Genomic DNA, 12,642 nt, shown 5'->3' on the forward strand with positions numbered 1-12,642 from the left:
TACAGAGAGGCACGATATGGTTAAGAGGCATACGAAAACTATGAACTAGTCACTGCTACACAACCATTCAATAGTTGTTATGTGGCTGCTTTCAGTGAATACAGAGGACTATGTGTTTTGAAAAAAAGAAGACTCGGGGCTTCGGATATCTTTACTGAACTTCAATCAGCCGTTAAAAAATTACCATTTTTTCCCCATTATTTTAATACCGGAGTTGTATGTCATTTTTGCTCTTGCAGCGCTGCAAGCTGTTTGTGGCTACGTGGCTTCAGTAACAAACTGAATCTCACAGGTCTAAGGAAGGAAACCTTCCCCCCCGCCGACTTCAGGATGTCTAATCCAAGTGCCTGGTAAATCGTGGTGATTCACAGTTACCTCTTAGAAGTTTTGCTCTCTGAGTTTATCTGTACCTTTGTGAAAGGAAATTAAGGGAAAAATACATGCTACAAAAACAATAAGGTGCACTGATAATGGCCGGTTTAGTGAGATGAAAGTGCCTTCTCTGGAGGTCTGGAGAGGTTAACTACAAAATTTAGTCGTATTGAGCTCAGCCTAATATCAGCTGCACCATATAACTTATTTTCATTCCTTATTGGTATATATCTAATCCATGCTTTTTGCTTATACTTTTTTTTTATATTAATCTGTTTTACATGTATCTTACCTAGCTTTATACCTTGCAGTTAGCAGCAGACTGATTTAGCTGCAAAATGCAGCTGATTAGATAAAACGTGCAACGGACTTCCTTTCTTTCCACGGTCGACTTGTGTGGATAGAGATGCGAACGTGTGCTGGATATTGAAGAAGATATAAACAGAGTCTTTGTTTTTCAGGCTCCAGTACTTCCCGTGTGGTGTGAGCTAGACTTCAGCTTTCTACCTGTCTCCTTCTCCAGGGTTCGATGCCTACTTTACCTCCCGCACCCTGGAGAACAACAGAAGGAACGTGTGGTTTGCAGAGTACTGGGAAGAGAACTTCAACTGCAAGTTAACCATCAGTGGGTCAAAGAAGGAGGACACAGACCGTAAATGCACAGGTAACTTCAGTCACTTCACCCTCCTCGTGCTGCTGGACGTGGGCTGCGGTGGAATGACTGCACAGCTGATGTAAGGAAGCTTGGCTGGGGACAGATTGAAAAAATAAATTGAATTTTTGTAGGTTGTAGAGAAAATGGAACAGCAGCATCAGCCTTGCAGGACAAGAGAAGTAGATGGAAAGAGTAAAAAAATACGTTCTTCTATTTCTTCCTTTTTCTGGCTGTCCATCCAGGAGGAAAATCAATATTTTCCCTGGGACCCAGAAGTATTTTTGTTTGAGTGCAGGGTGGCTTGGGGGTCTTTTGTGAGTTTGTTTTAGATGGAGAATATTTCCACAACCTGTGCCTTGTCACCCACCCGCAAATCACAAACTGGCCACCTACTGTGTCAAAGCACCATCTGCCCACGGTCGTATAGTAACCCTGTGCGTTTGAATTTAACTTTTGAGGGAAATGCACCTGTAGGAAAGTATTAGCACAGAGGGAAATGTTTTCATTTTAGGTAGCACAAAATTGTGGATCAGATTTTTGTTCTCACTAATGTTATTTCAGAAATTAGGGTTAAATAAATTTTTGCAGCCTCAAGTCAGTAACACAGAAAACACACTGTCTGAGTTCGACTGAGGTTCCTGAGCTTTAGTAGCGTCTTGTTTGACCTCTGGTATTTCCTGGTGGCTGACCGATTCACGCCTCTCTTCCTTTTATGAGGTACTGCCCACCATTTGAAATATCCTATTTTCCAAGAATTCCTGTTTCTGATCACATGGAGATTCAAGGAATTATTTTTAGTTACAGAGATGCCCAGGTAATGGAGGGGGTAATTTCACTTTTAGCTGAGTTATGCGCTTCTCAGCAGAACCACCGTCATGACGCGGGGTGATACAGTTCATTAATCTTGAAGATTTTATTTTGAAAGGAAAACATGGGTGAGACGTGTGTTCTTGGAATCATTCAGACGTGGGCCTGACCAAGTGCTACCAGACGATCCATAGGGACAGTAGGAGCATTGCCAGTTTAATGATCTTCTGATGAATTAAGGTATTAGATTGAGGGTACCTGTCTAGAAAAAATATTTCTAAAACTCAGAAATGTAGGGAGTCTGCCCTCAAACTGCCAGGTCCCTAGTGAGTCTGTGTTTGCGGCGTGAACGTCTGTCGTGTGGGGTTGGGGCATTTGCTCGGGGCTTAAAATGCAGTGGATCAGCCTCAGCCAGAACGTATCTCCTGTGATACAGCCGGTAAAGCTCACAACGCTGTCTGACGTCCACCTTGCCCTCGCTTCCCTGTGCCTTTCCTTCCCTCTCCTTTTAATTTTTCACAGCAGCAGTTTAAATGTGTTATGTTGAATAATTGCCTTGAATTTTGATCAAAGGGAATTAGTTCATAGGAGGATATGTTTTACTTTGATTGAAAATTGATGAAAACTTCCCGTATTTCATATCATCTGCTTTTGGTTTCAATTCATGGATGGGAGTAGGAGTGTTGTGCGTAGAAACAGTGCAGTTACTGCTGGGAATACATTGCTGTTAAATCTGGCACTTGGAATGCCCCCCAAAGGCTGGAATTTAACTAAAAATTGCTAAAAGATCTTTAGGATAACTTCTAAAAGTGTCTTATCACCCTTATTGTTTATGCTATTACCTTATTACAATTGCTCACAGCCTGTGCTTTCTGATGAGAACGTAAAAATGGTGTTCTGCCTTCCCTCGGCGTAGATTCAGCAGAAACATTTATTTTCGATGGCTAACTTACCCTATCGAACTGAAATACCGCATTATAGCTCGATATTGTACCAAATGACGTGCCCTGACATCTTCCTTCCTTCTTCTACAAACTGAAGTAAATTGTGCATCAGAAAAAGCATTAGCTTTGAATTATATTGCTAGTATGAGAGTCTTAATGTCCCACTGATGTAATAATATTATGAATGATCATCATTATTTTAAAATTTGATTGGTAATTTGTAATGCAGCGAGGTACTAGGCTACAGGCCATCGGTTTCTGACAGCAATAGTGCTCCTGAGCACCGGCATGAGGTGTGGGAGGCTCATGCTGCAAATCAAGATGCTTCATGTAGCAGGGAGCAGCTCAGTGCTCGTGGCCACAGACTGCGATCGAGAAGAAAAACTTCTCCGAGGTGGCACCCTTTGGGCAACTTACCTTTTCATATCACAACTTTCTGAAACATTGCTATATGCAGAACTTCTACGTTAATGTCATTTATATTTAGTTAAGCATGAAAAATTTTCCCTGATTGGGATGGTTAAGCTGTAGAATGAGAAAATGAAAATACATTTAGCCCACCCCACCTTATTTCTAGATAAGATTAAATACAAGACATTACTGTAATAATGCTCTTTCTAGCGATTGACTTATTTTGGCACGGTTCAGGGCATGATCCAGTGCTGCTAAGTTGTACTGCTGCCAAGGACACCTATATTGTTGTGCAGATGACTTCTGCTGGGATGCAGGCCGCTTCAAAGGGGTACGTACCCATACGGCAGAAACAGCCGAGTGCCTCGCTTTTCCCCAGAGGAGAGAGGGATTGGTTCCTTGTGCACAAGTGGTGCAACTTCATTCAGGTGCTGCCTTCTGTGCTTGCCCAGGCCCTGGAGTTGCTGCCTCTCTAGGCTACAGGCCATCGGTTTCTGACAGCAATAGTGCTCCTGAGCACCGGCATGAGGTGTGGGAGGCTCATGCTGCAAATCAAGATGCTTCATGTAGCAGGGAGCAGCTCAGTGCTCGTGGCCACAGACTGCGATCGAGAAGAAAAACTTCTCCGAGGTGGCACCCTTTGGGCAACTTACCTTTTCATATCACAACTTTCTGAAACATTGCTATATGCAGAACTTCTACATTAATGTCATTTATATTTAGTTAAGCATGAAAAATTTTCCCTGATTGGGATGGTTAAGCTGTAGAATGAGAAAATGAAAATACATTTAGCCCACCCCACCTTATTTCTAGATAAGATTAAATACAAGACATTACTGTAATTAATAATGCTGTTTCTAGCGATTGACTTATTTTGGCACGGTTCAGGGCATGATCCAGTGCTGCTAAGTTGTACTGCTGCCAAGGACACCTATATTGTTGTGCAGATGACTTCTGCTGGGATGCAGGCCGCTTCAAAGGGGTACGTACCCATACGGCAGAAACAGCCGAGTGCCTCGCTTTTCCCCAGAGGAGAGAGGGATTGGTTCCTTGTGCACAAGTGGTGCAACTTCATTCAGGTGCTGCCTTCTGTGCTTGCCCAGGCCCTGGAGTTGCTGCCTCTACCCTTGAGGGATGCTGTGGTTTGCTTTTGAGGATGCTTCATGAAACTGTATGGGGAATCTAATGTAATCACTGAAACAGCAAGACAGTAACGAGCATTGGGGTTAGACAGTTCATTGTTTTACCTGCTGCTTACATTTAAGAATATTAGAGAGATTCACTTCAGTCGTAACAGGCCATGTCAAGTTAATGTAGGAATATTTTTGGAAAAAAATAGTTTGCAGTACCATGCATTATGGTAAAAATTTCCTATAAAAATAGGAAAGGATTAACAGAAGAGAACAACTGTCTTTGTAGAAGAGAGTAGTACTGTAGTTCATAGCTGTGATTCTGCAAAGGGAGCCGTGCTGAATGCTCTGGCCACATCACGTTACGTGCAGAGATGGGGTCTGGGCTTTGGTTGTGAGCTCAACTGAAGATGTTTTCCTGTACAAAACCACGTTGTACTAATACTGCCAGTGCCGTGAGATTTAGGGAGTTAGAATTAACAGATGATAAACCAAGGTTTTTGTGTATATATGTCATGAACCAGGTTGTTCATAAGTTTCAGAGTGATTACTGAAATCCAATATACAGTGCTGAATCTTTAATGGTATTGCACTGTACCACCTCCGTGCAGACAGCCGGTTTGCCGTGTGCCTGCAGGTTGCTCTGCTAACAGCAAGCATCAGCGTGGTCGCCCCGTGGGTGCTCCCGGTTCCAACAGTAACATCTCCACCTGTAGGTATGGAATATTTCCCGCTCCATCAGAAGCTCCTGCACTCACCTGTGGCAGAGAGAGGTGTACGCCAAAGAGAAATGCAAGTACTTTGAACACACAGAGGCATTCGCTATACCAAGAGCGCCTGTGATTTTAATGACCTGCCTCCTTGGCGTGTAACACTGCCTGAAAAGGAAATTGCAACACTTGACTGTTTTCACTTATTAAACATAGCTTTTAATTCAGATAGCCTTACACTCAAGGAGACTTAATGAAGTGATATAAGGGTGATGTCACCTTGGATGTCATTTATCAGAATGTAGATTACTCAGAGAGCTTTTCTAATTATCTGCAAGTGTAATCAGTCTGAAGGTACAGCCCAGATGATGGCTCAAGCAATGACTTGCTCTAAAGAAAATGCTGGGAGAAAGCTCCCTGCAAGCTGAAGTAACAGAAATTTAGCAAAAGGGTTTGTAAAAGAGGGACTGTTGTGCTTAGAATTTAAATTGCAACAGGAGAAAAATGCCTCAAAGGGACCCAGATGCACCTTCCTGGGTGGTGTGGAGGCTTTAGAGGGGAGCAGGCAGGAGCAGTGTCAGGACTCCCCTGAATCCTCCCTGCGCACAGTGCACTGAGGAGCATCTCGTGCAGCGTTGTTGTGAGCAAATTCACATGCCGTGTCGAGTGAACTCCTAAACCCACCCGTCCTGGGGCATCTCTGAGCCCTGGCCTTTGTCAGGTCCCCATGGAATGCCAGAGGAAGAGGAGGGGGCATGGTGGAGGGATGATGCTGTGAGGGGGCTTGCCCCATCAGCAGGATCTTACTGGGCGAAGATTTGGTGGCTCAGAGGTGCCAAATCCCTTTTAAAACGTAAGGAGTGTCAATCGGGAAAGGCTATTCTAAGGACTGAGTTTATCTCATCTGGAAATGTTACGAGGTAGGATTAAAAGTCAATGAAGGACAGAGGTGTCTTGGGTAAAAATAATAATAAAGTCAGTAATTTGAGGATGTGTATATACATGCATACTTGCTTCTAAAGCTGGGGAGAGAATACCTCGTGCTCTGATGTGCATCAGAGACTTGATACCAGATTGGTGAACGTCCTGCCTTGCATCTCGGTGTGCTTTGGTTACAACTGTTGCTCAGGGAGGGGAGAAAAGGTCAGATTTCCAGGAGAAATCTGGAGAAGGTTAAAGTAGCAAAGGGATAGTTGTAAAATATAAACATCTAGGATAATAAAGCTGTGCCGCGTGTGCCACACCTTCAGAATTTCCTGTAGCTGCTTTTTGTATGAGGGGATTTGCCCTTTGAAGGGGAAGATGCAGTACAGAGTGCTGAGAGCTACGCTCGGTCTGGGTTGTCTCAAAACAAATGGTGGTTCTGAGAAATGTATCATGTATCCAAAATGCTGGAAGCCCAAGTCTGGATACCCAGGATTTGGCATGTCACCCCAAATGTGGCACTGCACTGTTTCATGACCATGGAAAGGGAGGGAAGACAGCCCAGATAATTTTGGCATACCATTTAATTATCTGTGGTTTGGTTTAAAACGATACCAGTAGCTGGGATTTCTTTGGGGGGCGGGGGGATAAGGAAGCGAATAGCTATATCTTGTCTTTTTTTCCACCAGCAGTCAAGATGGCTTGTACTATGAAGCCATACGTTAGGGAAAAAAATAATGAGAAACAGAAGATGTAGCGAATAGCAGAGCCTGAGGATATCAGTATATTATTTATAATTTGACTACAAAAAGTGATCTAGTGCATTAATAGATTAGCAAAGTGAAATTTACTATGGAAAGAAAAATAATTTTCAAAATGCTATCAAAATTCTTCATCTCAGGAAAAAATAAATTGTCTGAGATGTTTCAAGCAACTTAATAGCAGATGGCCAATATCTAAAGCATTTTTTTAAACAAATGCCAGGAGCCATGGTGTGCGTGATTCACTTTTTATGAGAACAGCTTTATGGTATTCATTAAGATGAATATCTATTGGACTTGAGGGTGTCAGAAGACCTTAACTGTTCACAGTGCCATATAAATCATGTCAGGAAGAGGGGCTAAATTTAGACTGATTCCCACTGCCAGTGTTGAGGGCTGTGAGTGCAGAAGGTGCTCCATCTCCAGCACTGCTCAAGGTTCACGATGGCAGGTTTATACAAACGATGTAAGGGCGAAACCGAAGCTCCATCAGAAAGCTGCCCGGTATTCGCAGGCAGCAGCAGGGCTGCACCGTCAGCTGCTCCCGGCTCTTCTCAGCACCCTCTTCCTATTCGTGATAAGGGTTGTGGATATCACTGCATCTGTCCTGCAGCAAATATCAACAATTCCTCAGAAAAAGCAGGTTTAGGAGGGTCCAAACCATCCACCGTACATTTTTCTTTTGTCCAAGAATCTGCAGCTTGAAAAACCTGCTCTCTTGTTGCCGGTGTGCTCAACGTGAGCGTTACCTTGAAATGCCTTTCCAAAGCTGCACAGGGGCTGAGTGGCGCAGTCAGGTCTGTTTAGTTAGCCGTCAATTTCTTGTGCATCAAGATGAATTTTTTCTGCAGCTGTGCTTCATGAAGGTGGGGGAACCTTGTTATCTCCGTGTATAACGCAAAGACAAGTTGACTGACTTGTAAGCTCTGTGATTGAGCAGCTAAGACTGTAGAGGTCCAGGCTGTGTTGCTATCCCTCTTACTATTTTTTTTTTACAGAACAAGTTTAAAAAAAAAACAAAGCAGGGGGTTTTTTTTGTTTGTTTTTTTCCCAAATCTTGGCCAATGATATTAGATCTCTCTACCCGACCAAGTCCTTTTGTTAATGCCCACTCTCGTCACCTATAAGAAGTCCTGCCTAGCCACTACCTAAACTGTAGTCTAGTCCTAAGCAGTGGTTAGCAAGGTGCTGACGTACAGAAATACTTAACATAAGGCTGGCTGTCATTAATCCTGTACACAAATTGTAAAATAATTTGCTTTAGGTCAAATACTCGGCTCGGATACCCTTTGTCAGCTGCCACTGGACACAGCAGGATTTGCATGCCTGTGACTCTGGGTGGATTTTTGCCCAAGATTTTGTGGTGTGTGATTGATGACACAGGCAGGAACAAAAAAGCTTTTGGTTAGCTCTTGTTACAGAGATTGCTCTGTGCATTTTCTCCTCCAGGCTCCGAGATATGAAATGTGTGTTAATGCATGTGTGTGAAAGTATATAATATTTCAGTGCAGAAAGGGTAAAAACTAAAATTTATCTTCTTTTGCTTGCCCTGCAAGCTACGAATAAGGTTAAAGGGCAGACCGGGATGGGAAATTTATCTTCTCAATTACATCCTGTGCTCTGATGCAGGTAAATAAGTGGTCTAGGTAGTTGTTTTCCTGCTTTGCTAGTATGACCTGCCTCTTCCTCCCTTCTTTCTCAGGACACCTACATAATGTTTCCTTGCTCGTGAGTGGCTGATCTGTATTTTTGTAACGTGTTTCCGTTGACAACTTCTGCTTTTTCTTTTCTTTCTGATGGTGATTGTCTTTCACGTTGTCTGTGATCTTGGTTATAGGCTCCTTCTCAAATTGCAATGTTCAAAGGGGGGGGGGAAATCCAAGACACATCTCATGAATGAAACAATATGCTCTCCAATAAACTGCTTTTTACCAAGTCCAGCTCATCTTTGGACAACTCCTCTAACTTCTCTGGGCCAATACAGCTATAGCTGTAGCTCGGAGACACTAAGACTTACATGAGGATGCATGGTTAGCCAATGTTTGGCTTAAGTTTGAAACCCAGGATTTCAGTTCTCTGTTCTTTTACTGGATTTCATTGCATCTTATTTTGTAAATATTTCAACGATCTTCAGACTGCCTAAACATATCAACGCTGACACCCATGAGAAAGAAAAGTCGACTTTTTTTTCTGAAAAATGTGATGTGCACAAGTTTAGGAGCAAATGAGCCATGTTATGCACTAGCTTGCAAGTTGACTGGCTACGTGCAACTCTTTCTAAACAAAATATTTTCCATATAATATCAAATTGTCCAAGTATGCATTGTAGCTTAATGAACTCTATGCTTTCATTTCAGAAAGTTAATCTCATTTAGCGTCATAGTACTTCAAAATATATATACCTGAAATGCTTAAAAGAACCCTGCAATGGTTGGTTCAACCAACGTTAAACCAACCTTGAAGAGTTTATTCTTAAGGTAAACTAGTTTTATGGATTTCTAAACTCTATTGTCTTTCAGAAATACATTTCTTAGAATCGTTTATATTTCTAGATTGCCAAGGTGATTTGCCAACAAAGCCTCGTGATTCAATGACTGTCGTCTTGCTGTTTATGTACATAGTCTTCTATTTGCAAACTGCATTTTCACCCAAGTGTTCAAATATAAAGATAGCTCCAGTTTAGGCCTTCTAGTCTTTAAAAAGTTGTTCTTCTATACATTTGTTTGATCACTGGCTTCACTGGCAATTATTGCTACAGGAAGCTTTCTTCATTTGCGTGTTGGCAATATAAAGCTGTGAAGTGTCCGTGACTTACATCAGTGTCGGCTAGCCTGGTGCCGCCTCTTTTTCTTTTTTTTTACACTGTAGTACTTCAGCATTGGAATACAAATGAGACCTATTACATATGTTTTAATAGGAATGTTGAATGAACAGAAAACATCTCAGGTAAGAAAATTAGATCAGTTTTCTAATCTAAAATCTATTCCCTTAGATACACATACACACCTGAGAACAGAAAATGTTACAGTGTGTTGAATCAGTGTAACTGAGAAAAAAAAAAATCATTGCCTGACAGATGGAAGTGGATGTAGCATCACAAAACTCATTGCATCAAGGCCTTCTGTAAACTGCTGAATTATAATTATTATTATTTTGATCCTTACTATGTAATATTGTTATTTCTGGTATTGGAATAACACATTTTCAGTAGGACTTTCTGCTGCACTATGCTCCTTTTGGTTTTTACTTTAATACTTATGAATGAAGACCAGTTACAGTACAGGAAATTTTTCTGCTCTCCTAGATGAAGAATACGTTGTAAGGCATTGTGAGAGCCTGGTTTCCAAAGTTTGATTAGAGAGTATTAGCTGATTAGGCATAGTTAAAGCTGACTACATCTGCTTTCTGTGGGTTTTGGTGGTGTTACAGAGTCACTCAGTACAGCTGTATCTCTGTCTCTGTATCGTTGCAGATATCTGACTGGGTCAAGCGTATACCAACTTAAGAAAAAAAGCATTTCTATTTAAAAAAGGCTTTTCTGCTTGTTACTGACATAGAACAATTGGCCTGATTTCCAAATTTGTTGTGCAAAATGAAGTTATCTCTCATCAGAGTTGCAGGAGGCTGCAGAGCTATGCTGACGCTGAAGGTTGCAGAGAAGATTAGGGAGAGGTTTCTTTAGCCATTAGAAATTAGGGAGGTGGGTGCTCTGCCCCTCCTGGGCTGTGCTGCTGCCCTGACTCTGCCAGCTCGCCGTAGCCTGAAGGAGATGCTGTTTAGGCTGAAGTTTTACCCTAGCACAGAAGGATGTTCTTGTATGGTTAGCAGTAGGGACTTGAAAGTTCATCTGCTTTCCCCAGGAAAATCCATGGGGATCGGATTGATGGCCTTGAGATAGAGGCTTTTGTCTATAATGAGATCTTCTGAATTAGGATGGGCTGGATAGATGGCTGTAACAACATAGCTCTATTATTGGATCTTGTATTTCTTTGTAAAATGACAATACATGGATTATATTGCAAGGAGGCCTGATTGTCATACTCTGTTCAAATTACAATATTTACTCTAGCATATTGTTGTTTTTTCTCAAGCTCTAGTACTCAGCTACTTTCAAGTAAAGAGTTTATTTGGAGAAGCCTTCAGACTTTACACCTCCTGTGTGTACAGCAGTCTATACCATGAGTGAATATCCAAGGAGTGATAGCTCTGATCTTATTTTGGAGAGCCCTGGACGTATGTACTTGTCTGTTAAAGATGGATCCATTTGTTTTGTGCTATTGTGCATGTTTCTGGAGCACCATGAGTACAGCCGTTGCAGCTGCACAGGCTGAGCTCTCTGCACTGTGTGTAGCTGGAGGAAGCTTCAGTGTCGTTATGAAATAGCATATATGGGCACTTACACTGTTATAGACTAATAATTGTAGCTGTTGCATCATGGATGTCTCTTTGCTCCCAGGCATCAGGTTTCTAATGATGCTAAATATGCTGGAGATGGATGAAGAGTATATATTTTTCTGTCAGCACTTAACCAGCTGCTGAATTCTAACTTGTACAAATAATAGCTGCTTGTTTGATACTGTGAGCATTCTGCAATCTTTAAATTAAATCTCTTGTTAATGATGACTATCAACGGGTTCTCAGCAGTACTATTATGTAAGTTTCTGAAGGATTAAACACATTTTCAAAGGAACTGAACCAATGTCTGAATTCATCTAATGTAAGCACCAATGAAGTGAGATTTTGATGTCTGTCTGTCTGAATTATATGCCATAAAAATTGTCCTTGTAACACTATTTATACATCATAACATCTCCCCTACATTATGTGATGATCAACGACGAGTCCAGAAAAATCAACTGAAGGAGAGATGTTGAGAAAACATAATGTGAAAACCAATGTTGTCAGCTCCTTTTCCATACAAGGAGGTGTTAAGCATCGCCTTTAAGGAGATGCAAAAAGTGTGACCAGGAGCTCTTAAACTTGCATTTCATTTCTATGTCATCTGAAGGAGACTGTACAAGAGGACTTCTTTCTCTGTATTCTCACTGCTCTGGGTTTGGGGCTTTTTTCCCCTCTCTTTGTTGTAGTATTTTTCTCTTGTGAAGATTTGCCTGAAGCAAGAGACCTAGCTGCTCAGTCTCTTAGGAATCATGATGATGGGCACTTGAGAGTCTAGTAGGAAGTGAGGTTAAATTATTTGTCATCACCTTCTAATAGATCTTTTGGAAGCAAAAAATGCTCATGTCAATAAATTGCCTTTGTGTTTCATCCTTCTCCTGACATCCCAAGGTACTCCATTTCAAATCCATGGTACAAAAGTGCATTCTCTTGAAATCACTTTGTGTGCATGTGTCTCGGGTGTCAGCTACTTCATTGCTGAAGAAAATCATGTTAGTGCATGGCTCCTGAAGATCACCAAGTTAAAAAAAAAAAAAGCAACCTTTAAAGAACAGGGGCATGTGAGAAGAGCAGAAGACTCGCACATCACAGTGCAAATGGGGTTTATGTTTACCTTCTGTGCTTTTTGGTGTCTTCTGACAGCATGGAGGGTTGCATGGTTTCTTGCTGCACCCAACACGTGAGTTCACCTGTTGGTTCTTTTGCACCAAGCTTCGCTCCCCTGAGACCCCCACGATGTCCTAACATGGCTGAGCTGGGGGTTGAAGACTGCCCCTTTGCCAGGAGGTGCACACAGCACCGGTATTGCTGCTTTTAACTGTAAGAAGCTAATGACGTCTGTGGGTTTCTTTCTCTTCCAGGAATAATTAATGGGTGTATACAAATTCAATTATATGTACAGGAGCTATTCCTGAAGCACACGGCAAAACTTTCTGCTTAGCTTCTTCAGCTAAACCAAAGAGGGAAAATATTTGCCACACTAATGTTGAAGTTGGAATTAAAATTGTGCCCATCGCTTAGGTTTACCCC

The 12,642-nt window shown here is 41.8% G+C and overlaps 1 protein-coding gene across 1 annotated transcript in view; it reads left to right on the forward strand.

Annotated features, from left to right (window-relative positions):
* GRM7 (glutamate receptor, metabotropic 7) overlaps positions 1-12,642 on the forward strand; it is a 289,326-nt gene that overhangs the window by 197,737 nt on the left and 78,947 nt on the right. Inside the window, 1 exon segment of the mRNA XM_009320090.1 lies at positions 896-1,036. Within this exon segment, the coding sequence (XP_009318365.1) occupies positions 896-1,036 (141 nt within the window).

The sequence above is a fragment of the Pygoscelis adeliae genome, unplaced genomic scaffold, assembly GCF_000699105.1.
Source record: "Pygoscelis adeliae isolate BGI_AS28 unplaced genomic scaffold, ASM69910v1 Scaffold302, whole genome shotgun sequence".
NCBI classification, from domain to species: domain Eukaryota; kingdom Metazoa; phylum Chordata; class Aves; order Sphenisciformes; family Spheniscidae; genus Pygoscelis; species Pygoscelis adeliae.